This window comes from Anser cygnoides, chromosome 14 (genome assembly GCF_040182565.1).
Source record: "Anser cygnoides isolate HZ-2024a breed goose chromosome 14, Taihu_goose_T2T_genome, whole genome shotgun sequence".
NCBI classification, from domain to species: Eukaryota; Metazoa; Chordata; class Aves; order Anseriformes; family Anatidae; genus Anser; species Anser cygnoides.
In genome coordinates, this window is record NC_089886.1 from 14,984,823 (window position 1) to 15,009,030 (window position 24,208).

A 24,208-nucleotide genomic window follows, 5' to 3' on the forward strand; every position below is an offset into this window, starting at 1 on the left:
TGAAGAACACTAATCGTGCCAGAGCATACTCCACTGCTATGTACCATGAATTAAAGAAGATTCAAAAGGAGTGCAACAGATACTGCACCTCTAGTGTTGCCCATAGGCCATCCAGAACACTTCAGAAAAAATCTCCTGGATTAAATTAAAAAAAAAAAAAAGATTTGCTAGAATGTTGAAAATGGTGGGGAATGGAAGTAGAGATTTTAATAAAAGAAACATTCACAAAGGAAGTGCGTTCTCTACTCCTGCAAAATTTTAAATCGGTTGCTCTTTCCTAATTGCTGATCCCAAAAAGAGTGATGAAGGGTTCAAGCATTAAGCAAGATCACTAATTGTGGATTACAGCCTGTGTTCTTGGTGACGTGAGACTGAAAATAACAATAACATACAGAAAAAATATCTGCAATTCACATCATATAGGCGAATGGCACAGCACAGTACCCATAATTTAGATTAAAAACCTGCTATTATTCTCCCCTTTAAAAGAATACATAAATTCCCTTATGAAATCATCAATGTTAAAGACAACACTAAAATAATTTCCAATGCAAATGGTGTCACAAAAAACAGCCAACAATATCCTTTTTGCTAGCCTGCACAAGCTCAGAGAGACTTTTATTCAAGAATTGTCTAAAGACTCTGTGAAGCTATCCTTCAATTCTCGTATGTTTCAGTTTGGTCTCAGCTAATATTTTTAGTTTTATATACATCATAGATTTTACTTCACAACACAGCTCGAAGTGGCTAAACACAGGGAGACCAATTGCACATCAATGCTCTAAGCTTCTAACAAAAATGAAAAAGTGGAGAAACATAAGAATTTGCTTTTATAAGAATTTGTATAAGAATTTACTTCCTTATAAGACAGGAAAGTATTGCATTTTTAATAGAAATAATAAAATACTCCAAATCTTCTAACGGAGGAATTCTTGATAGGTTAGAGAATTAATCAACTCTCTGACTATGAAACTCAGGTCCTATTACCTTCAGATTACAAGAAAACCCCCAAGCAACAAAAAATTTGTATGCACTGTTGTTTAGAAAAGAACAAGATATGTATTAAGTAGAGAAAGTACAGGAGTAGGAAAAAAAAAGTTAAAATGACAGCAATACCAATTCTCTTGCTCCGTATTGTTTTTCCACTTTAACTTTTAAATGCTTGAAACATTCCTCCATTCGGTCATGGAAAGGACGAAGATTATCGGAAACTCTTCTTTCGTGAATTTTAATTCCAGCTCCAAGGAAAGGTATCTTGAAGAGGTGAAAATAGAAAACAAGAGGGAATATTAAACTGGCTCTGACAACCCCTGTAACTGCATTTAAAGTATCTGCTAAATCAACTACCAAACTGTTACTGTTATTGATGGATAGATTCGTCAGCTGATAATGAGATGATCAGGAGCAATGACATTCCACAGAAGCTTTTACCAGCAAAGAGGCAAATCAGTAGTAGCTGAAAAGTGGGCTTGCTCAGTTATAGTGATTGTTTTTTCTCTCCTATGCATTTTGTGTTAATTGCTTACAAGATAAACACACCACGTGAATTTTAAAAAAGCAAAACCCCATAGACTACCTGCTTATGAAGATGCATGCCATAGTTTACTAGAAATATGGTAAGGATGCAAAATATCTAACTGGACTCCAGGCAAGTCATTTCAAATTCTCTTTTGAATGAAGGAGTAAGTGACTGGGTAAAATTTAAATGAATTTACTTGGGGCTTAAGCATATGATCACTTCTACAATTGCTACAGCAATTTAGCATGTTAATGCATGGTTACTGAGAGATGACCTCTTCCTTTCTCTTTGAATTTACTCTACAGACTTCCTTTCCATTCCCCACACATCAAGAAAAAAATCATTAAGATAATGCTTCAGTACAAAAAATGAACAACTCAAGCCATGAATAGGGAGAGTCATCACTAATCAAGCTGGCTTAGCTCCATTTCATCCCTGTGCTTTCCTTTTTTTCCAGGATGGGGTCAGTGAGAGGTCACCAAAGGGGTTAAGATCTCTGGCTCTTCCTACAAGATTTAAAAGAACAACTTACCAACTGCCTTGGAGGAAAATACATGACCAAAGACATTTAGAAAAAGGTGTCTCTGTATCAGTTCATCAAATAACTCCTAGCACTTGAATTTCTTAAAAATCCTTCACCTTTGCCAGAAGGAATAGCTTTCTTACCAAACACAAAATAAAAAATAAAATAAATTTACAATGAAGCAAATATGATACCAATACTACTTTTCTAGCACCTCTTCCCTACAATTCCTTTCTTTGCTTTTATATTACTACTCTTATATTTTCTATTGTATTAATGTAATAATATCAGTTAAAAACTAACAAAACAAAAGTTATCTTCAAAGATGATGGATAACACACTTCTACAGGCTGTTTAAATAATAGTAAGTGTAGTCACAAAGAGAAACGTTGTGGTATTTCTCTTTAAAATATAAAGATGTTTCATCATTCTTCAGTCTTTGAAGATAATGATTTATGAGATTTGTGCAACAGACATGGCTACCCTTTCCTAACTGCTTTACTACAGAGTTTTAGCTATTTCCCAGTAATGCCTTTTTAAAAAAAAGTCCACTGAGATTCTATACTTACTTTTTGTGTTCCGATCATATAAACACAATTAATATTGTATACATCACTCCCCATTGACCTTATCATAGTTTTTGGTAGTTCAATTCAATATACGTTTTAAAAACATAATATTAAAGCAGATCTATTACAGACAGATCTGTTTGTCCCCTTTAAAGGGATTTATGGGGACAGAACCAAATAACTATATTAGTTCTAATGCCACACTGGTCATTTCATAGTACTGCATCCACTGAGTACTTTTGATGGTCAGAAAGTGACAATATACAGAGTCAGTGTTGGGCAACAATACAGGAGAAAGCTGTTAAGGTTGATGACTCAAAGAAATTTCCAAGCTGAGATGAATCAAAATGAGACAGGAAAAAACACCACAAAACAGAAAAACCCTTTCCATTAAAACTATTTGAAAGATTCATTTCTGAAAGAAGAATAAATGGTTAATTCTTGCTCGTTTTGGTTCATGAAAAATGAGGTAATGTACCCTTTTATTAAGATGGCATCAGATTAAACCAACAAGAAGGATTTTTTTTAATGAGTTTAGATAATACAAAGAAAGAGTTATGGAACATAGGTAATTCCAGATTTAATTAATCTGTTGTGCCATACACTTCTGATAGCAAAATACCAGATCAACTCACATTATTTCGTTACATGCCTCATGGAAGAGAGATCACTATATTATACCTTGATAGAGCAGTTGCTGTACACATTAATTTCAACAGTAAACGATTCTTCTTTCTCTTTTAAATCATCTGCATTTCAGAAGACCTCATAGTTACAGATTTCTTCACAAAGTACAAATGTGCAAAAATTCAAGTCTCTCACAGTCATTTATTTTGCCATATACTGTTGCCAATAATTTCTGTTTGGACTAGATAATGCCAATAGAACTGATGTTTTCTGAGAGCAGTTTTTTCTACCCTCTGTTATCATAACAAATGTTTAGGACAATGAGAAGAGCCTTTTTTCCCTTGAATCTCAGAAAAAAATAGTTTTTTCCTGCTACTACCTCCTGTAGGTGCATTTTTCTCTTCTAGGACAAAAGGGCTCTGCAGGTTGGTTGGCTTATCATATGTACACTAAAAATGATACAAGAAACAACCTTGGTACTGCTAGTATAGGCAGAATATTCCACTTTCCTCTGGAGATATAGCTTAACAAATATTTACTGACGGTCTTCCATGCTGTGTGTCACATAAAAGATATGTAGCATGAGTCATGAACAGTCACCGAGTGAAAATAAGTCCTGTAAGCAACTAGCATTCCTTAAGATTCCTAATGCAAAACAAACAAACAAACTAATCCACAAACAAACAACAACAACAAACAACACAAAAGACACAGCCATCTCTAGGAAAGAGTTATTTACAAAGACAATTTATGACGTTTGCAAGTGCTTGTTTCCCCAGCAGTTCACAAAGTCCTCATGACTTTAGTCAAATACACACCTGACTTTGACATGCTGACCATTTTAACCATGAACGTAGCCTGCTACGCATGGCTTTTGATAAACCATTCTAAATAGTAAGTTCTACCAAGTACTTTTCTGGCCTACTGCTTTCCACAGGCCACATGTAGACATATGGGTAATTTCTCTGATTCAGATGACATTTCAGATAACTCCTAAAGGACAGTATAATCATAATAATCCTCCGGAAATAAGATGTAATTTTGAAATTAAGCCATTTCTCCAGTTTAGGCACATATTTTTAAAAAAATAAAAATAAAGGACAGGATCGCTTAGATCCCCAAGAACACTTCAGCAATCACATGCTACAGCAGACAGTAAGGAATTGTGGTTAACGCTGTTTTGTCAGTGAACTTAGCAGGTTTGTAATGTGGAGTACATGCTTCCTGTTAGGCACATAAAAACTGAATGAGTTTAAATCCTTTGTCCTTCTTAAGGGAAGTTATTCATAACTAAATAAGATAATAAATAGAAAGTCCTTTTTCAACTATATATATTCTGAAAGAAAAGGAATGGCACAGGAAATTTCTAACCAGAATATTATTTTTCTGTTCCTCCCCACTTTGGGCAAACTGAAAACAAGCAAACAAGCAAGCAATAGAAAGTTTCCCCTGAGTATAGAAACAGTAAAAACAACACAATCATCTAAATGATGCAGCAAAGGAACAGAAAAACAGAAATAAAAAATCTAAAAGCTGAGGAAGCCTCAGATAATGGCTGCCAGTAAGATGTTACCTGCCAAGCAATTAGATCTTTAAGTCTATTCAGCTTTTCTTGATCCTCTGGATGGTCTCTGATATATTCCTCTGTAAAGAAAGCCTTAGACAGAAAAAAAATAATTCATTCCATCAGATAAAAAGATCAGTGATTGCTCCAATGACTACAGCGGGTGACCATAATATTGGTTATTAGATAAAGAGACATATCCATGCTACTTAGCCAGGTAATGACAGTGATAATTTCTTATATTAATTGAGAACTGGGATGTTCTTTTTTGTTAAGATTTTCAGTCTTTATCCAACATTTCTCAGCCTGAGACACTTAATACGAGAAACCAAATTTTTGTTTGTTTTGTAAGCTGGCACTGAAACTAAAAAGCATAAATTTGGAGTGCCACATTTTACATTAATACATTATCATTTTATACAAGTGCCCTACACTAATATTAGCCAGTGTTAATACAATCAAGTATGAACTGTCATACATAAGCAGAGCTAGATACTGCATACATGTAGTCATTTGTCCATGTGTTTACAGAAGTGGTACTTTAGGACTAACTCAGCATGTCATACTCCTCCAGAGCACATCATTTTCATTGCATATATATATTTGGTGTGTGTATACATACATACATATATTTATGTATGTATACATATCCACTCAGCAAACCTGCAGTCTGTTTGACATGCCAAGCCTGCTAAGCACAGTGCATACTTACAACTGGAAATCATAGGCAGAAATAATAAAACTCTACAGCTTTGGAGTAGCCTTACATTCAATTTCATCCTAGACCTTAGTAATTTAGGATGCAAACAAAATGAATATGAGTTTTTAAACATTTCTGACTTTTTCTTTCTTGTTTTTATATTTTTTTTTTTTTAAAACCAAGGTGGCCTTAGGGACAAACTTGCTACAGTTCAGTTTCTCAAGACATCGGCAGAGCAGTTTTTATTTGTGTTCCCATTTTTAACAAAAATTGCTCTGCAGAAAGGCTGCAATTGCTGAGAAACACTGATGACAACATAATAGATAACCTACATCTAAATCCTACAGACCTACTATAGGATGAACTTGATTTATTTACTCCAGAGCAAACCTTTTGATGTCTGACAGTGTTTTTCATTACAAAATGTAATAAAAACCCTATATATATATATGTATTTATAAATTAAATATATACGAAATCCCTCATGACTTCTATTAATATTGAGCTTCAGTTACTCTCCATCTATGCATCTATGCTACTTTCTGATTTGAAAGACTACTGATCAGGTGTGATCAGGATATAAGGGTCTTTGTGGACTTGTGGCCTTCATATTCCCAGCCTAGCTTCCACTGCTACTTTGGACAAAAGTGTATCATGATCGAGTAGGATTAGGAAATAATACATCTGACTATAACCTTTACATGGACTTAAAAACTTGTACCTTCTCATACTTAGCAAAACCACCCATAACAGCTGGATCAACAATTCCATTCAGAAGCATAGAAAGTGGATTAATAGGAAGGTTCTCATCACTCTGGTATTGGTTAATCATCATCAAAATTTTTTCATTTGTCATGGACATGGTCTCAATAGCATTCTCCAAAGGACTAATTGTAGTCTATAAAGAAATAAAAGATGAAAAAATATTTAGTAAATCTTTATTTAAAATAATAACTTGATCCAGATAAATTCAAATATACATTTAGACTTGTTAAATCATTTTTGAGAAAAAAAAAATATTTGTATACTTGAAGCTGAAAATCTTCCATTTTTAAGAATTCATTTTCTCTGTAGTTTCTGTAACTCAGATTTTAACTGTATTCCATGAATCTATTATACAAAGAAGCTTCAATTCAGAGACTACTATTTGCTACTATGTCATTCTGACAGATGATTCAAATCATCTCCTATTGTTTATGCCATTTACGTTGTAAGTATTTTGTACACTTCAATGCATAGAAAGAGAACAAAGGCCTAATTCTCCTTATCTCAATGTCCTATGCTAGAATTTGCATTAAAGATATCTTAGCTATATTTATGTAATAATGATTCCTAGGTACTTTCTTAAATGCATCAGAAATCCATCAATAGCGCTTGGTTTGACACCACCATTATCATATTCCATAATGAGATGTAAACGGTCTTTGTGCACATGGAAGCACACCCTCTCTGTAGTGTCTGTAGCTTGTGAAATGCTGCTTTACATGCAGGAGAGATGTTGTGAAGAGGCAAACCCACAGAATGCACCAGCTGAAGCCAGGGCAAGGAGTAGCAATCTGTCCTTGGGTGTATCTGTATGCCATTCCCTGTTCTGATGAGTTAGGCACATTGTAGAACATGCAAATGAAGTGCCTGAGTCTTGGTTCATTCAGTGGCTGATTTAAACTCAGAGAATGATGTTGCATCTATAATGCTACAAGACACAACCCAGGCAAATGATAAAGTCTTTTGATCCAAGCAGCTTCTTTGTAACATGCCATGACGTGTAATAACAAGAGGAAAAGAAGAAAAGACTGTAATAGGAAAATTAAACTTTTCTTAAAAGGAAAACAGAAAAAAGAAACCCTAACACTCATACCCATCAAACTAGAATGGGGGCATGAACCTCTGATGCTAAACATGGTGGGGGTTCCAGACCAGATAATGCAAGAGCATGAAATAAAGATAGAAAGCTAACAGAGTGTTTCAAAGAAAAGTTCTGAGGAGAAAAGGGAGATTGTGCTACGCAGCAGATCATTCTGCATGGAAATAGACAGAAACTGCATTGAAAAGTGCAGGTAAAAGAGTAGAGAGAAAATAAGGAAATCAGAAGGAAAAAAAGTTAGCTGGTTAGGTTAAGTGAGAGAAGCAGGATTCTCTCTTTTTACTTTTTTTTTTTTTGTAAGAGTTTATATATATGAACAACTTTCTTACAATTCATCAAAACTACAGCAAACCAAATTGAATAAATTCTCTTCGGATTTGGTTTTAAAACTATAAATCAGATGGAACATATATTGATCAATATTTAACCATCCCACTAGTAGAAAAATAAAACAAATGCTATCAGCTTATGTTTAAAAATAAGTAATGTTTACTTTGTGTGATAAACTTGATAACTATTCTGTAAATGAGGATTCACATATATACACATTTTACAGGTTCTTAGCATGCTAATACATACCTGTGACATGGAGACGACCTCAAACCATCGTAAAATTCCAGGAAGTTTGTATGCTGTAACAAATGATGTTCTCTCAATCCACATAGACTATTAAAAAAGATATAAAGGAGAAAATGATACTTCAGGATTTAAACTTTAATCTTTTCTGTCTTCTGAAACGTCAGAGTGAAGATGGAAAATGCATGCGTATTGATTTTTGCATAAAAAGACTGCAAAAATGAATCCAGCACAGGTATTTGAAAAAATCATTTCCTGATTTCAGGTAAGGTCATCTTCAGGCATTAAGCATTCACAAAGCAGAGAAAAAAGAAAATTACCCTTGAGCCTTGAATTTAGTATCTGTTCTTTTGCCATTATAGATTGAATATCTGTGGCTAAATGACCAAACAACCTACTCTTACATTCTCCATCCAGACACTGTCCCCCTCTACTTTCAGAAAGTATTTCTGCAATTAAAAGCAGAAATTGCCCTATAACAACTTGCCAGCATTCTTACTTCCCACCTCTCCTTCTGAACAAGACTAGATGTTGGTATTTTAAAATGCCACTATTTCATTTGCCGTACTGCTCCTTATTGTAGTGGTATCAGCTGATCTGATATCTTATACTTCAGCTGCCAGTAGTGAGAAGTGTAATGGTGAATGCAATGAAAACGTATTCCAACCATCCCAACTTTCACATATCTGAAGGAAGTCTGAATACTATTTACTGTCATTAACAATGGAGACATTCACCATTTAATTATTTGTAAAACAGTTTCAAGGCCTACATATAAATGGTTTCAAACTCTCCAGTCTGGAAACAAAGCCAATGTGCATTATGAATCTTGATAATAAAGTGCAAAGGTGGGATGTCAGTGTAGATCTGGCATCTGAAACACATAATAGTAGATAAGAAGCTCCTTATGTGAAATCATTGGCATTATGATCAGCGTGCATACAATTGATTTTTTTTTTTTTTGTATATTTTTGAAATAATGGCTGTTCCCATTGAGGACAGTCTTAGCCATAAAGATCAGGTGGTATAGTTTTCATGACAGACTAAAAAACGTGATTTTTTTATATACTTGTAAAACTAAAATAGAGAAACATACCACATTTTTTATGCATGACACTGAAAAGTAATTTATGGAATTGCAGACTTCCTAGAATATTTGAACAATGAAGACTATTTCTCAACATTACAACATTATGTATGGGAATAAAAATGATAAAGGCGGCACTCTAGTTTGTAAAGATTTCACAGGACTAATGAAAGCAGACAACATACACCACTTCCTGCCAAGCTAGGAGCTGACAAGCATTGTAAACTACAAGAGGCAAACCATTTGATATTTACTTACATGTTATCTTACTTCGTAATGAAAATCAGTACCTGAAAATGTTACTGCTTAATGCAAATGTATTGAACATACTTACACGATGCTTACTTGCAAGTGAAACAGTGATATACCACCAAGTACATAGGAATAGTATTGAAATAGAGGAATCTGGTATTTAATCGTTTTTGAACCAGATCTTAAAGTTAGGACTTCTGTAATGAGTAATCTCTGACTAAGAGAAGATCTAGACCAGAATTCAGTCAGTCATATCTACCAGAAACGTGTCATTTGTTTACTTACCGCAAATTCATTTTCAGGGTCAACAGATCCTTTTCTGACAGGTCTTGAATAGTGGAACCGGTGGACATTGTTGGACTTATAAAAACTGAAAGATTTTAAAAAGACTATTGTAAAATACAGAATTCATAAACTTATGGCTCCTGTTATCACAGTGAAACATTTCATCTCGACTCAGTTGAGTTTTTAATTAAAAGGAAATTTAATGCTCAGAAAAACAAACAAACAAACACTTTACTGAAAATTCAGGAGACAACCACTTTGTCTTTATCTATAAACCAGGGTCAACACACTACTTTTGAAATGTTTCAACTTGTGACTGGGTGCAATTTCCAGGAACAAAAAATGTTAAAAATTCCAGATCAGTATTAGACACTGTAGAAGGAGGTCTATAAAAGACTTTTACTTTCTTGTACTATTACTGTGGCACACTCACTGCTTTTTTGCTTTACAGTAGCACTTAAAAGGAGTGTTTTTTTAAAAAATAATTGAGTGAACAGAGAAGATATACTCACTTGGACTGAAACACATGCTTTTTCAGCCATGTCCCATTTCAAATCAGTTTAATCACTTCTAACATTTCTTCTAATGATGCAGAACAATAGCTATTCAATAAACTAAATATCTAAAGCCATAATAAATAATTTCTTGTGACAGATAAGAAAATGTATATAAACACTTGTAGAGGGAGAGACATCAATATAAAGAAATCTATTGCAAATTCAGGTGATGTTTTTTCCTGTTTAGTTAATGAATCATCTCAATCACTGTGAGCATCCACTGGACTCATAACCACTCACTCTTCAGCACTGGCTGCAGTTTTGGCTAAGTATTCTGTTGCCCACATAAAGTAATCTCTCTCTGGTTTCTAGTTTTTATGTTCTATTTAAAGCAATGTCTAATAAAAGTTAATTTTGCAGAGCAAAAAAATTTCAGAAAAATCTTACAGTAAAGCCAAGACATATTTTGGAAGTCTAAAGAAACAAATAAATGAAGGGACCCCAAACAGTTGAGTTATCCCACCTACTAAGACTATCTTCATCAATGAAGAAATGAAGAAACGAGGGGGAAAAAAAAAAAGTAAATGGCATAATAGTGCCATACCTAGCTAGATCATTTTATACAGTTCCATCTGAAAGGACAGATATTTTAATGCTTTTTGATAGAACAAATGTATTGCCAGCAACTAACATAACTAACAATTAAGTGCCCAATAAAGTACACTCATAAGAATAAATCTTTCCTCCCAACACCAAATTAAATTCACAATTTGGCAGAATACTGCAGCTGAGATGAGCAATTACTAAATCTCCTATGTAACAGAAGACTGTAGTCTATGTGGAGCACTTCCCTAAATAAATCCATTATGAGTTCAAAATGTGGCTGGCACTACACTGAAATCTAGTCAAACAGGATATTTTTACAAGGTGTCTTCTGATTTTAAAATGAATTAATGTTGAAATTGGGACCACAGTTCATTTATTTATCTTATTCTATAAGACCTGTGTTTGCATCTGCTGTTTTTATTTTGGTGTGTGTGGGGGGAGGCAATTCATATTTTTCTACTCTAAACTTAGTGCAATTTCAGGAAAGATTCTAAAAAGAAGGCTGCACACAAAGGTGAAAGTTGGTTTGAATCCAAGTGTGAAACAGTTATGAATTATTTAATCTCAGCTGATAAAAACCTTCTATCTTCAGACTCTTTTTGGGAAGCCATAATACAAATGTTATTAAAGATTTTAGTTTTTGGTTCTTGTGTGTTGTTGTTGTTGTTTTGTGGTTTGTTTTTTTTTTTTGGTCTAAGAGTGTAGGCATTGCTAAGCTTCCCTTTTATGAAAAAATGCAGATGTATCAGATTATTTGGAGAACACTAAACTCACGATGCCGGTTTCAGTTCAGAAGATATAATCATAGCTTGCATTTTCATGAAGCAATGAAAAGAATAGAAAGAAAATATGAGCTACCTTAAATGATAGTGCTTGTACATTTTGTTATCCTTAATTTACAAGCTTACAAATATTCTCTTGAAATTTTTCATTGACATGCTAGTGATAAGCAAAAGCTTTTATTAACCATGTTTGCAAACATAAAAATCCATAGGTTTCTTCAATTACCCTACTAGGATTTGTCCTCTATTCTAACAGCTTTACTACGAAACTGCAAAAAACCAGCAGGCAGAATGGACCGGGAGCCAAAAATCTCATGTGCATCAGGTCAGCCAATATTCCAATATGTGCTGTGTTTTAGCATTATCTATTAGCAGGAACCATCATTTTTCATATGTAATCAAAATGCTTAGTTAGGAGCATGAAACATGTTGAACCTATTCTGCATTGGGTTAGAAAGAGTTAGGCAGTCGGTTCTCAAAAATACTTTGGACAATTCACTTCCCTTATTTCTCAACACAATCTTGATTGTGGTAACAGTGGAAACCATTTCGCCACTAAGTGCTTTTCACTTGGCAAGATAAATCATAACAAGATTATATTGTACAAGAGCCTTCAACTCAAACATGCGCATACTGCCCAGTAACCCCTAAGGACCCCCCTCTTCACCACTTGTATCAGAAGCTCTGTTGAAAACTGGAGACCTTGGACCCAAAGCATGGATACCACCATACCTTGTAACCATGTGTTATTTCTTAAGTGGTAGTTGTTCTTTCATGAAATGCCTATAAATGCCTAGTCAATAAACTAAGACAACAGAAGTTCTAAGACTCCTTGGCAAATGTCTGAGTTCACAAAATAACAGTTGTCAAATTAGGAGTATGGACTGACTTCCATTATCTTATCTACCATAGAAATTCACTTACTTTATAATTTGGTCAGGTACTGCCTTATTTTTGAACCTAGGTTGCTCCTCTAGGACTGGTTGCACTGTAAAACACTGTATGTCTTAAATCATGGATGTTAAGGTCATATTATTAACTATCAGTATGAAATACTAGTTGCTGTGAAAGGAAAAATACATTTCTTGATAAAAAACTTGCAGGCTTTGGAGTTTCATTTGTGGAGCTTTCTTGGCCAAAAAGGGAAAAAATGCTAATATTAACTACCAAAAATTTACTGACATGAATTTTCAACTGGGCATTTTTATTTTTCACTGAGCTCAAACACCTATAGCTTAATTTATCACACTGATTCATTAATTAAATTTTAAAGCAAATCCAACTTATAACATCAACATCATCTGTTAACAATTTCACTACTTAGCCTTAAGCATGAATATAGTCATGATGTTTAGCATTTTGTTTTTGAAATCTGTACGCGAGTAGCCCATCTACCTGGGAGTTGCTTTTTCTATGGAAGTGTTATGATTTAATCTGACTAATGCATCTGTAAATAAATATATCGTATATCTTACGTATTTCAGTATATTTAAATCTCATGCTTTCCAGTTAGATTCTGTAACTTTTTTTCATTTAATATATCTCTTGATACTTGCAAATATAACTGAAAAATTTATACTTTAAGAAAGTATAGAATAATATCCTCAAGATAAAAAAAATATTTAAGAGAAAAGAAGTTTATCAAAATGTGGCTTTCAAACTTAATGTACCATTTTGGACGAGCCTGTAATACCCTCTTAGTTCAGTCTGAATGTAAAAATAAAGTAGTATTACTTCTCCAGCAGGCTGCATGAGAACAAACTTAAAAGAATATATGAAACATTATAATATTACCTTGAAAATCTATAAAGGAAAATCAACAAGTGAAAAATGTTTCTGATATAATGAGGTGATCTCATATCTGCTCAGGCAGTAATGCTTTAAGCCAGAACATGAAGTAAAAAATGTGTGCAAGCAGCTGTTACAGTACTTATTAACAACAGTAATAATTTCGGGCATTCTGAAAGGTAGTTAATGATTAGTATGCATCGATATTCCTAGGAAATTTCTGAGAGTGGCAAAAGACATATTTTATGTTGCCAAGATATACACGTGATATCCAAGTACAGTGCCTGTCAAAACAATATTCTAGGATAAAATGAATTTAATATCAAGTCACAAAAGCTAGGAATGTGAGATAATAAGACAAGTTGCTGCATTAACCTTAGCCAATTTGAATGTTCATCTCTGTTTTTGCCACTCAGAGACAGTAAAGGTAAACCAGACATGAACTGAACAAAGAGTGAAAGAGACAAAACACCTTAGAATTGTGTAAGAAACAGGAGCAAACACCTTAGAAACAATCCATAAGAGACATGCAGGACATAAGTACAATTGCAAACTGTGCTGCCACTATAAGAACTTTTCGTCCCTACCAGGAAATTATTGCTGCACACAGCTCAACTCCTGCTAGAAACAGGTTTCCCTAACCCGCTTTCATTCTCTAATCTCCCATGGGTTTAAGGATACATTGGCCAGGAGAGTTTTTCACATCCTCTCCAGGTGCTGAGGTGGTGTTCATCTTCTCTGCATTGGGAAACTGACTCATCAGCTGTGCCTGGAAGTCCTCTCTCCTCTCATATTCCTTCCCACGATAGATGAATACTTTGTTCTGCAAGGAATAAAAGGAATGAATACCAGATTCCTTGGGCTGTATGATGCTGAGGCAGAAGTTGCAGGCGCATCAATACAAAGATACCATAGAGGTAAGTAAAGTAATGAAATTCCTTTTCTTCTTGTCTCTCAAGTAAAGGAGTCTCTTGCTTTCAAATACATTCAAATACATTCTAGGTTTCAAGTTTCACAGTTTTTGAATAGTAATATTTAAGTTTGCTCTGCTTGCTCCTTCTGCTTGGTGTTATGGAATGCCCTCATTTACAGTAAAGTCTATCCTCAAATGTGCTCATTTGTGGTTCAGTTTGTTTCATTTAACAAAATACTTATATAAAACCAGAGCAAAAGGTGCAGGCTTCCTTTGGTGTAATGTTAGCACATTTTCACTATTTTTTTCCAATGCTTTCAAGGCATCTTTGGCCTTTAAGACTGGGAAAAAGGGGTCTTTCATTGCTTTTCAGGTATGAGAAAATCTACCATATTCATTGTATTCATTCATTAGTATGTAAGAAAGATTTTTTTTTTCTAGAAGAAAACATCAAATATTCAGGTTACTTTTACTTGCATCCAAGCAAAAATAAATCCAGGTCAAATATCCCCAGCGACTCATTTGCAATAGCATAGTATACCTATAATTTTAGAAGTAAGTGAAAATAGGTTAAAAATAAAAAATGTATTCAGGTTTACCCTTAGAAATGTAGGGAATCCTTGGCCATAATATCCAACAGCAAAATAGTCTGGTTTAGGCCTCAGAATTTTCATGATGTTTTCATAGAACTTCGCTTGTTGAATCTAAAGGCAAAACCAACCACAACAATTACATCTGATGGTTTTTTCTTTTTACTTTTTACCCTCTACAATAGTATTATAGCTATCAGCTGATATGCAAGACCAATCAGTTATCAGTTGTTAAGCTACAGCAATAAACAGTTAATGTGCATAGGACACTGCTGTGGTACATTAAATATAATACCTAGCTAAATGAATATGGCTTCAATTTCAATATTTGACTTCTGAAACAAGTGTACCCTTAATTTACTGGTGTGGAAAGAAAAAAAACAATTACTGAAGCCATACTTTGCATATTTCGTAAGTCTAACAGATAACATCAGTGAAATAATGCATTTGGAAAAACTCCATGCCTCAAATGTTTTCTGAGGTAAGCATCAACTTAAGCTTTTGCTCTAGCATTGTGCTGTGGTATTAATGATGTAAACATGAACGATGTCTTTCATAAAAAATGAAACGTCATTTCATTTTACTGCTTTTATTTCCTGTGCTATACTGATGAGATGTGCAACACTGCAACTTAAACGGAACTGGCAAAAACATTATCACAAATGAAAAGGTAAAGACATAAACAACATTTAGTGGAAGGAAAAAAAGCTTTCATTACACACGACACTGTTCAAGAACATCATGTTTTGATTCCCATGGTTTTCTTGCAGAAAGATTCAGGGATGTCCACTGAATGAACCCTAAGCATATGGTAAAGATGGTCGAAGCGTGGAATCTTGAGGGTGGAAAAAAAGAAGGTATGTGGGCTGGGGTTTTCTTTTTGGATTATTTCACTTAAATGTTCAACTACTTCTTCCATTAAATCTGCTTAAAAAAATAAATACCAAAACCTTTCTTCCTTCTAGCCTTTGGACCTAGTTGTAATTCCTTGTGATGTATTACTTCCCTTGTACCTGACTTGGACAGATTTCTTTCCTAAAATTTAAACAAAAAATCCAAGGAAAAATACAGCCAGGTGCTTTTTCTAACATAAAGTAGCACAAAGGCCTCAAAAGCCTGTCCCATCACTTTTATGTATCATCTTTTTGTTGCAGTAAAAGAGAACATGCTCGTCTCCTTTACAGGAGTTTCAAAATACTACAATAAGTACAAAAATATCCATGAAACTTCAGTAAATAGCCCTTTATGAATCTCTACCATTGGAATTTCACAATACAGCAATATAATACCTTGACAAATTAATTAAAAGTCAATGGTAGACTACAAGCTCATAAGCAGCTCTATCTTTCTGATAGCTCTAAACTACTAATTTCTGTGACTAAAATAATTTGAAGATCTGTATATAATCTTACCAGGTTTTGGCTTAGAAGCTCATAGTCAAAAACTTCCTTTTCATACTGCTCTGCAAGTTCTTTGCATAAAGATATGGCTTCTTCCCACATCTGCAACGTAACCACATATTCAAAAAGTAAATCCAGTAATAACAAACAAGTCTTTAACACATCACTGTTTAGCTACAGTTCTATTGATTATTCTGTCTTTATATTGCAAGTCATTTATTAACTGCATATTTAGAATGGAACACCCAAGGCAATCATAAACTTTAGGAAAGCAGATTAATGTAGAGAATGAAAGTATTTTATGGTTCATTACAGGAAGGAATAAGTAAACCTATTTTTTTTTTTTTCTTACAATGAGGTTACCAAAAGTCACCTAAACTTTCAGATACAATAAACAACAATCATAAATCATTATGGTACATAATACAGAGAATATACTCCAAGCACAGGAGCAGTTTATGAGGAGACCGATACACACCTCTCTTTAAAACAAACATTTCATTTTACAAGAAATTCTGAGACATACATACTCATAGGTAGCCTGGCATATGACAGCTCCTCTAGGCAGCTAAAAAATTACAAGGCTTACACTTAAATTACCACTTGCTCGGAGCAACAGCTTGTTTCTTTCCACACTACTTAATAGCTACCTCTGAAAATTACTGTAAGAAATTACAGAACTACATGGGAAGACCACGACAGTTGCTCTCATCTGCTAAAGGTGCTTCTGGAATGCAGCACAAAAATGGTCCTAAAGCAAACAGAAACTCCCTCTCTTGAGGATATTTCTCAAATTCTGCAAATCTTCTATTTGGAATAAAGGAGACAAAACAGTTTTCCTGAGCCTAATTCTCTACTGATGTAAGGTTGCTGGTGGTCATATGCACTCTGACCATTTTTATGTAGGGCTATGTACCCCTAGGTGAGATAGTTCTGAGCTTGAGAGGTGCATTCAGCTGCTTGCAAACCTACTCTGCTGTATCTGAGGAGAACGGGAATGCTAGGTAGAATACAAATCACAAGGAATTGGTTATTCTGACACTGTGGATGGGGACCACTACATCATAGTTATTTCAGATGCCAGGAAAAAAAAAAAAAAGAAATTGTGTTAAATGGTACTAAATTTTCTGCATGTTGCTGAAGCACTGAAAAACCTCTACCTGCTGAGTTAAAGGAGGGACTTCTGTGGGGGTGTTACAGTTCTATTTTGCAAGAAGCAGTAATGAATTGCCTACCCAATTCATACCCTTGATTACAGCTGAACAAGACATACTGACTGAAAGTCCTTACAGGTTCGTAAGATTGGACTGTGCAGTGCTGCAGAATTTTTCCATGCTTCCTAATCCTTTGCTTTACATGGTGGGGGTGGGGGACAGGTCCCTGTTCTACCAGTGATTTTATTAACGGATTTCAGAGAAACTGAACTAAACTCAGGTGTTGAACATCAAACAGCTGCATTTTAAGTTTGGGATGCAATAAACAGACTTCTCTGGAAAAAAAAAGTTTTTTTGGGGGGAGATAATGACTGAATAGTTTAGAAATGCAACTTGTATAGTCCGTATTCTTTCCCTATTAAAGGAAAGTACATTCAACATTTATTATTACTGCCTGACAGCAGCACTGTCAGGAACACTGACCTCTTTCTTTGTAAACATGGTTATTGAAAGAACATGTTCATATTGAACAGATGTACCATGTGAATAAGCCTTCAGGACATAATTTTTACTTGACCCACATTTTAAAAAGGATTCCATATGCAATAATGAAACAAACATTTTCTTCAGAGAATATTCATTAAATGTTACAACACAAAATAATACATCAAGAAGAAATTTGTGGTGTGAAAGAACTCTACAGCTCTACCTTTCCTTTGTCAAAGTATTCTATGATCTTCTCATACAAATTCTCCTTCAAGTGTCGATAGGTCTGTGAACACTGGAACTCTGTTGACATGACTTGGGGTGCACACTGTTCATCTGACCACTGAGGATAAAAACACATTAAAAAACAAACAAACGAAAACAAACAAAAAAACACACAGATTTTGGAATTCAACATCTTTCCCCTCAAACCTTCACCAAATCTGGGATACTACAAGTGTTGTTTTTTTTCCCGTCTTTTTTTTTTTTTTTTTTTAACCCTTCCACAAAGATACTGGGAAAGGCACTGGGAACGTTTTCAGCACCTCTTCAAAAATGCCAATAAACAAGACTATACATAACATTTTTAAAACCATGTTCCTCTCCACTCCCCATCCCAACGAGCTGAATAAAAAACTAAGGGAGCAAGTTGGTTCATTTTATTTAAGTAATGTCATCTTGACTGATTTTTTTTTTTTTGAGTTTTGTATAAAATATATACACATCATCTTTCTCTACACCAATACATTATATATACACCTTATATTTTTTGCATGATCAGAAAAGTCAAAAAGAAGTTCAAACAAAACAGTACTGTGGAATGCAAAATTTAGATAGTTTTGCACAAAAAGAAATTCCACAAGAAATCTTAAATTTTTGTTCAAAAAACTTTAAATTTTGAATTTTCCCTTGAAATGGAAATGCTTCTTACTGATCTCCTCTACTGAAAACATCAGTTACAATGAGAATAAATATTAGCTGTAGAGAAAATAATTAGCAGCTATGAAAGAAAGGAGGCATAATTTGTCACTGTGGTACATACTACTTAAAATTGAAAGTCAGGTGTCCCCCTGTGATAACTTGAAAAAGTGTTTAATTTTTATAATTGCTATATTTGGGACAGCAAGAAAGTAGTAAAATGAAAGACACAAGGTAGCTAAATAGCTTCAGAACTTGCACACACTCTTTTCACTTTGAAAAAATATTTTTGCCATATTTAGTTTTACCAACATGTGACATCAAATCATTTATTGAACGTAAAATTTCAACAATTAACATTATTATTATTATTATTATTTTTTACCTATGACAGTATTTGCAAGTAGAAACTTGAACACTCCTGAGGAAATTAACTAATATGCAGTGTATTAGAAATTAAGACACTTTTTTACTTGTAAATTTGAAAAATGCAAAAGCTTAGTTATATATTGAGTTGAGGAAAATCTAACCTTCAAGAGCCATGTATGGAGTAGAAGGGTATAGGCAGCTTCTGTGTAATTCTCACAGTCTAAATGAAGATCTCGTAATTTATACAAATATCTGTTAGAGGAGAGAAAAAGAATTAGTCTAGATCCTAACCTGACTTGAATTCTAAGTATCGAAAATATTCTCGATAAACTCTAGATAATGTAAACCTGAAAGACGTCATGCAGTCACTACCCAAAGGGTCCTCAGGAGCGCTCTGAGAGAGGCTGATGTCTGCACATTTTTTCAGACTTTTATTTGTCCTCCTTGTATACTGAAACGTTGTCCAAAAAAAGGAGGGGAAAGAGCTAACCTCTTTGTGTGAACTGTTGCTAACTCCACTTCTAGGAGGAAGAAGTGCTTCGACTTGAGGTCTAAGTCAGACCTCTGTGCCCATTATTTCTGGACTGTTATTGTTAGTTTTGGACTCCTCTCTACAAAAGGGCTGCTGAATTGCTCCAGTGTGTGTATAAAAGTGCAAGAGACTGGTGAAGGGACTAGGAAACAAGACTTAAGAGGAGCAGCTGAGGGAACTGGGGTTGTTTGGTCTGGACAAAAGGAGGCTGAGGGAACACCTCATTGCTCTCTACAACCACCTGAAAGGAAGGTGTTGGTCTCTTTTCTGAGATGACAGGTGATAGGACATGAGGCAATGTTGCCTCAAGCTGTGACAGGGAAGGTTTACACTGGATATCAGGAAGAATTTCTTCACAGAAACGGTGATCAGTCATTGGGAAAGGCCGCCCAGGGGAGTGGTGGAGTCCCCATCCCTGGGGGTATTTAAGTGATGCCTGGATGTGGCACTAAGGGACATAGTTTAGTGATGGGAATTGGTATGTCAGGTTCATGGTTGGGTTTGATGATCTTCAAGGTCTTTTCCAACCTAGATGATTCTATGATTCAATAATAAAAAGAGCTGCCTTTCACTGTAGCAGTTTTTGATTGTATATAAATACATTGCATGTAAATAGATGCAAGCGTAACAGTTAAAAAATGGTAAAGGAGAAAAAAGGAAAATACAGGTCGAGAAAGATAAAGCAGGTCCCTGTACAACTTGGCAAGGTGTTAGGGGCAGAATATCTATTTTATATTGACAGTGTTCTTCTTGATCTCTACAGCAGCATTGCTGCTATCACCCCAACCAATGCCTACCACAGGACTTAAGTCACACCTCTTCCACCAGCCAGAAAGAGAAAAAAAAATAAATCACCTTCCATACTCTTTCACACAACAGAGGTTTTGACACAGAAACTGTCATACCTTGTTGAAGGTTGAATAGTAACAAAGTGTTACTATTCCCAGTTTTTGATGCTACTTAAAATATGCCCCCCTCAGCAAGGTCCCATAGGGAGCATTGTTTCGTTCCCATCCACTCCAGTTCATAGCTCCACACTTAGCTGTGGAGCACCTTCAGTGCTCATCTCAGCTGGGATTCTGGTCTTTGCACTGCAGTAGCTAAGGTGGAGGAGATTCTGCAGATTTTGTATAACGAACAGAGAGGCAGGAAACTGAGCACTTGAACAGCAAGATTTGCTGTAGCTCATGTGCAAAGCCCTTGGGGACAGTAAGAGGCTATACCATGCAAAAAATAATTTGCCAGTATAGCTATAGCTCTTAGAAAAAAATGTTTTACCAGTAATTCTGCATTACATGTGGTGTTGCATATTTAAAGAGATTTGGCAGACTGCAGAATTCTAGAGAACTTGTTTTTTTCATGCCATTCTACATGTATGATACACCCTCCATCAAACCTCAGGTCTAACTACATTTTCTTTATTTAAAGCAATAGACAATGAATGTTGAGTGATTTGGATCAGCTAGAAGTTCATGCTTGGGGAAAAAATGCTGCCAATGAATTCATTTAATGAACACCAAATTGCTGAGGGCTAGACAAAAAATAGATGAAAAATATAAATGAGACCAGGGCTACAACAGAGTCATTGTGGATAGTTAACTACCATTAAGTAACAGAAATTCAAGAACAGTGATAAAAGAATAATAATAATATATAATAATAAGATAATATATAACAGAACATTATTGCCATCTCCAAAGCAGACCAAACAGAGCAGCCACCATACCTGATATACATCCCTTCACGGTTAATGTCTTTGTAGAAGTTCTAGAGACACAAACATTTAAAAGTTATTTCCTAATCTCTTTTATTAAAACACAAGATACAAATATTTTGCTGAGGTTTTGCTTTTCTTGCTAATAGTAGAGTGCAAGACACACACTACATACAAAGTATCTTAAGCTTAAACCTGGCACTACTGCTGCTTCAATTAATATTTTAATTAGTTATTAGTACTTGTTTTTATTACAAATTAATAATATATGTATACTTCTTCCAGTTCTTTAATCATCAGTGAATGTTTTTCTGTTGGAGAAGAAGATAATATCATTATCCAAAAGCATTAACATAACAAACTACATGTTCTGGCTACACTTGGTGGCCATGATAGAAGCTGGTATTTATTGATGTTTATGCAAGCAACATTATTGTGCAATGTCTCTAAAGGGGCTCATTACAGGTGTAAGTCCATTTTTATCAGCGTAACACTTTAACATGTATTTGAGGTGCTTGGCTGTGCAAAACGTATCACAAGGATTGCCTCCTTAATAATTGCAGAAATTTATACCACCTTGTACAGTGATTATTAAGGAACTGTGAGTATGTGCATGTATATATGCATCATGTTCTCTTTTCCACCTTTAAAGCTGATAAATGTTCATTTTCTGCTTAGAGTAAACTTCCTGGTGGAGGAATATCTGTATGTGATGTTCTCACTATGAAATAGTAACAGAACAAAAGATGGGGTGGCCTACAACTACATAAGAGACTTAAATATCTTCAGCACCTTACTGCAGGTGTATCTTGCATGCTTCTTCCCCAGATTTAAAAAACAGAATTGCTGAGCTGCTAAAGCAGTAAGCAGGTTAGTTCCTTGTGTAAAACTTTACTTTGCAAATACCCACTGTTACACTAAGCCTATCAACAGGTAAAGGTGTGTAAGTAGTGGACTTCATTATTTATTCACAGAATAAAAGTGGATAAAACAGGCAAAATTGAAGAACTGAATGGATGTTGCATGTTTATGCATATATTCATGCAAATGGATAAAAAAAGTTTGAATCATTATTTGAGCACGGTAGACCAGTCCCTTCTCCAGGAAGATTTACTTTCATCTTTGGTGACTGGATTATGAAATTCTCATACAAGAATTACAAGAGAGAACATACCAGCAAGTTTACAGTGCAGCTCATGCGATTGTCCTTGCTTTCATCGTTCATTACAGTTCGGTAATCCAGCAGCTTCTCCAGGAGACCTTTAACTAGGTTGACAAAGCTTTCAACCAAGTTAAAAATGCCAGGATACTGACTTGCACACTCTGTAAGACTGCAAACACGAACAAAATGATTTTAGAATACTGTCAAATCAGCAGTCCATCAGCTGAAACTATGTTTGGACCTGAAGGCAAACATAGTATTAGAGCTGCAGCAACTGCAGACTGCATTGTAAATTCCCTTTGTGGGCTGATAATTTAGGCATCCAGAGACATACAAGATGATATATATGTATTCATTTTTCCTGTCCAACAATCACTGCAAATTCAAGGCAATACCCACAATTCCAGAATCAAGTAACATTGCACCTGTGGTATTAACATGAATTCAGTTCTCTTCAGTGCCATGCTATGGAAATAAACATTAGACTTCGCTTTCCTTGGTTACCATGCACAATAAAATACAATCATTTTTTCCTTCTCTTGTTATGGTTATGTGTCAGTAGAAAGTTTGAATCAACAAAATTTAAGTCTAAAAAGACATTCACTAGCAAGACCTCATCAAAGCAAATTGCCCTTTAGAAATAAGCAAAAGCAAACAATCTTTCTGTGGGTTCAAAAATGCAGTTAGTCACCTTTCGATAAAAAATACAGGAAAGTCAGTTTTATACAATATCAGCAGATTCCTACTTATATTAACAAAATATTAGCATATGCTGTTCCTATAAAGTACTGGACTGATTTAAGAGTATATATAATTACAAGTGTAGCTATTGACCTATATGTGTGTGTGTATATATTTTATGTATGTGTATATGTATTTATATATGCGCAAAAGTAATTACTTGTATATCAGGCAAATACAATTAATAACATCAAAATCACCATGCAGCTTGTAGAAAAATGGTAGGAACAAGATAGCAATTGCAAAACCCACCCTGAAACTATTCTGTGTGCTGTTTCAAGGGTATACTATCCATAATTCCTGGCCTCTTAGTTTTTTTCACAATTTGTATGCAAATTCACTTAATAATTTATGATTAATTTTTAAAGAAATACTCTGTTAGTTTTTAACTTTCATTATAAAGGTTTTAGTTTTAATTAATCACAAAAATAAGTTTCTACTCCTCAGAATCATATTAAATTTCTTCAGAAACTACATATTCATAATACCTTTGACTGCAAAGAAACCCTCCAAGCTTGGGCCTAGACTGGGGTCTCAGCAAAGTACCCAGTCTCAAAGTTCTCACTCAGAATAAAAACACAACTAATGGTTATTCCTTTCCAAAGGAAAGGTCCAAAGGTTGAAAATACAGTTATTTTCCCAAAACAGAGTGTGTGTACATGTGCCTGAAAGAACATTTATATTGTACAAGATGTGAAAGACAAAGGCTAACAGCCTGAAGCAATAACTGAAATAATTAAATTACTGAAACATGGCTTTTGATATTAAACATACAGCAAAATTAACTGTGTTTAACTGGATGTTAAATATTAAAGGATCTGAAGACCTGACAACCAATAAAATAGGCTGGAGTGTGTTAAATGATATTTGTGGAAAAGAAATTAAGAAGGCCTCAGATTTATAGAGAAGACTGGAATACTACACAGAATGAATTATTTTATATATGTACGTATCAGAAACGGGACAAAATGCTAACAAGGGCAAGTACAG

At 34.7% G+C, this 24,208-nt stretch overlaps 1 protein-coding gene across 1 annotated transcript in view; it reads right to left on the minus strand.

Annotated features, from left to right (window-relative positions):
* DOCK2 (dedicator of cytokinesis 2) overlaps positions 1–24,208 on the minus strand; it is a 186,260-nt gene that overhangs the window by 8,188 nt on the left and 153,864 nt on the right. The window contains exons 35-47 of the mRNA XM_013178483.3: positions 22,490–22,646; positions 21,328–21,368; positions 19,231–19,321; positions 18,006–18,125; positions 16,155–16,244; positions 14,752–14,856; positions 13,921–14,062; positions 12,376–12,457; positions 9,567–9,651; positions 7,946–8,032; positions 6,224–6,400; positions 4,812–4,895; positions 1,117–1,254 (exon numbers count right to left, since the gene is read on the minus strand). Of these exons, the coding sequence (XP_013033937.2) occupies positions 1,117–1,254; positions 4,812–4,895; positions 6,224–6,400; positions 7,946–8,032; positions 9,567–9,651; positions 12,376–12,457; positions 13,921–14,062; positions 14,752–14,856; positions 16,155–16,244; positions 18,006–18,125; positions 19,231–19,321; positions 21,328–21,368; positions 22,490–22,646 (1,399 nt within the window). The remainder of the gene's footprint in view (positions 1–1,116; positions 1,255–4,811; positions 4,896–6,223; positions 6,401–7,945; positions 8,033–9,566; positions 9,652–12,375; positions 12,458–13,920; positions 14,063–14,751; positions 14,857–16,154; positions 16,245–18,005; positions 18,126–19,230; positions 19,322–21,327; positions 21,369–22,489; positions 22,647–24,208) is intronic.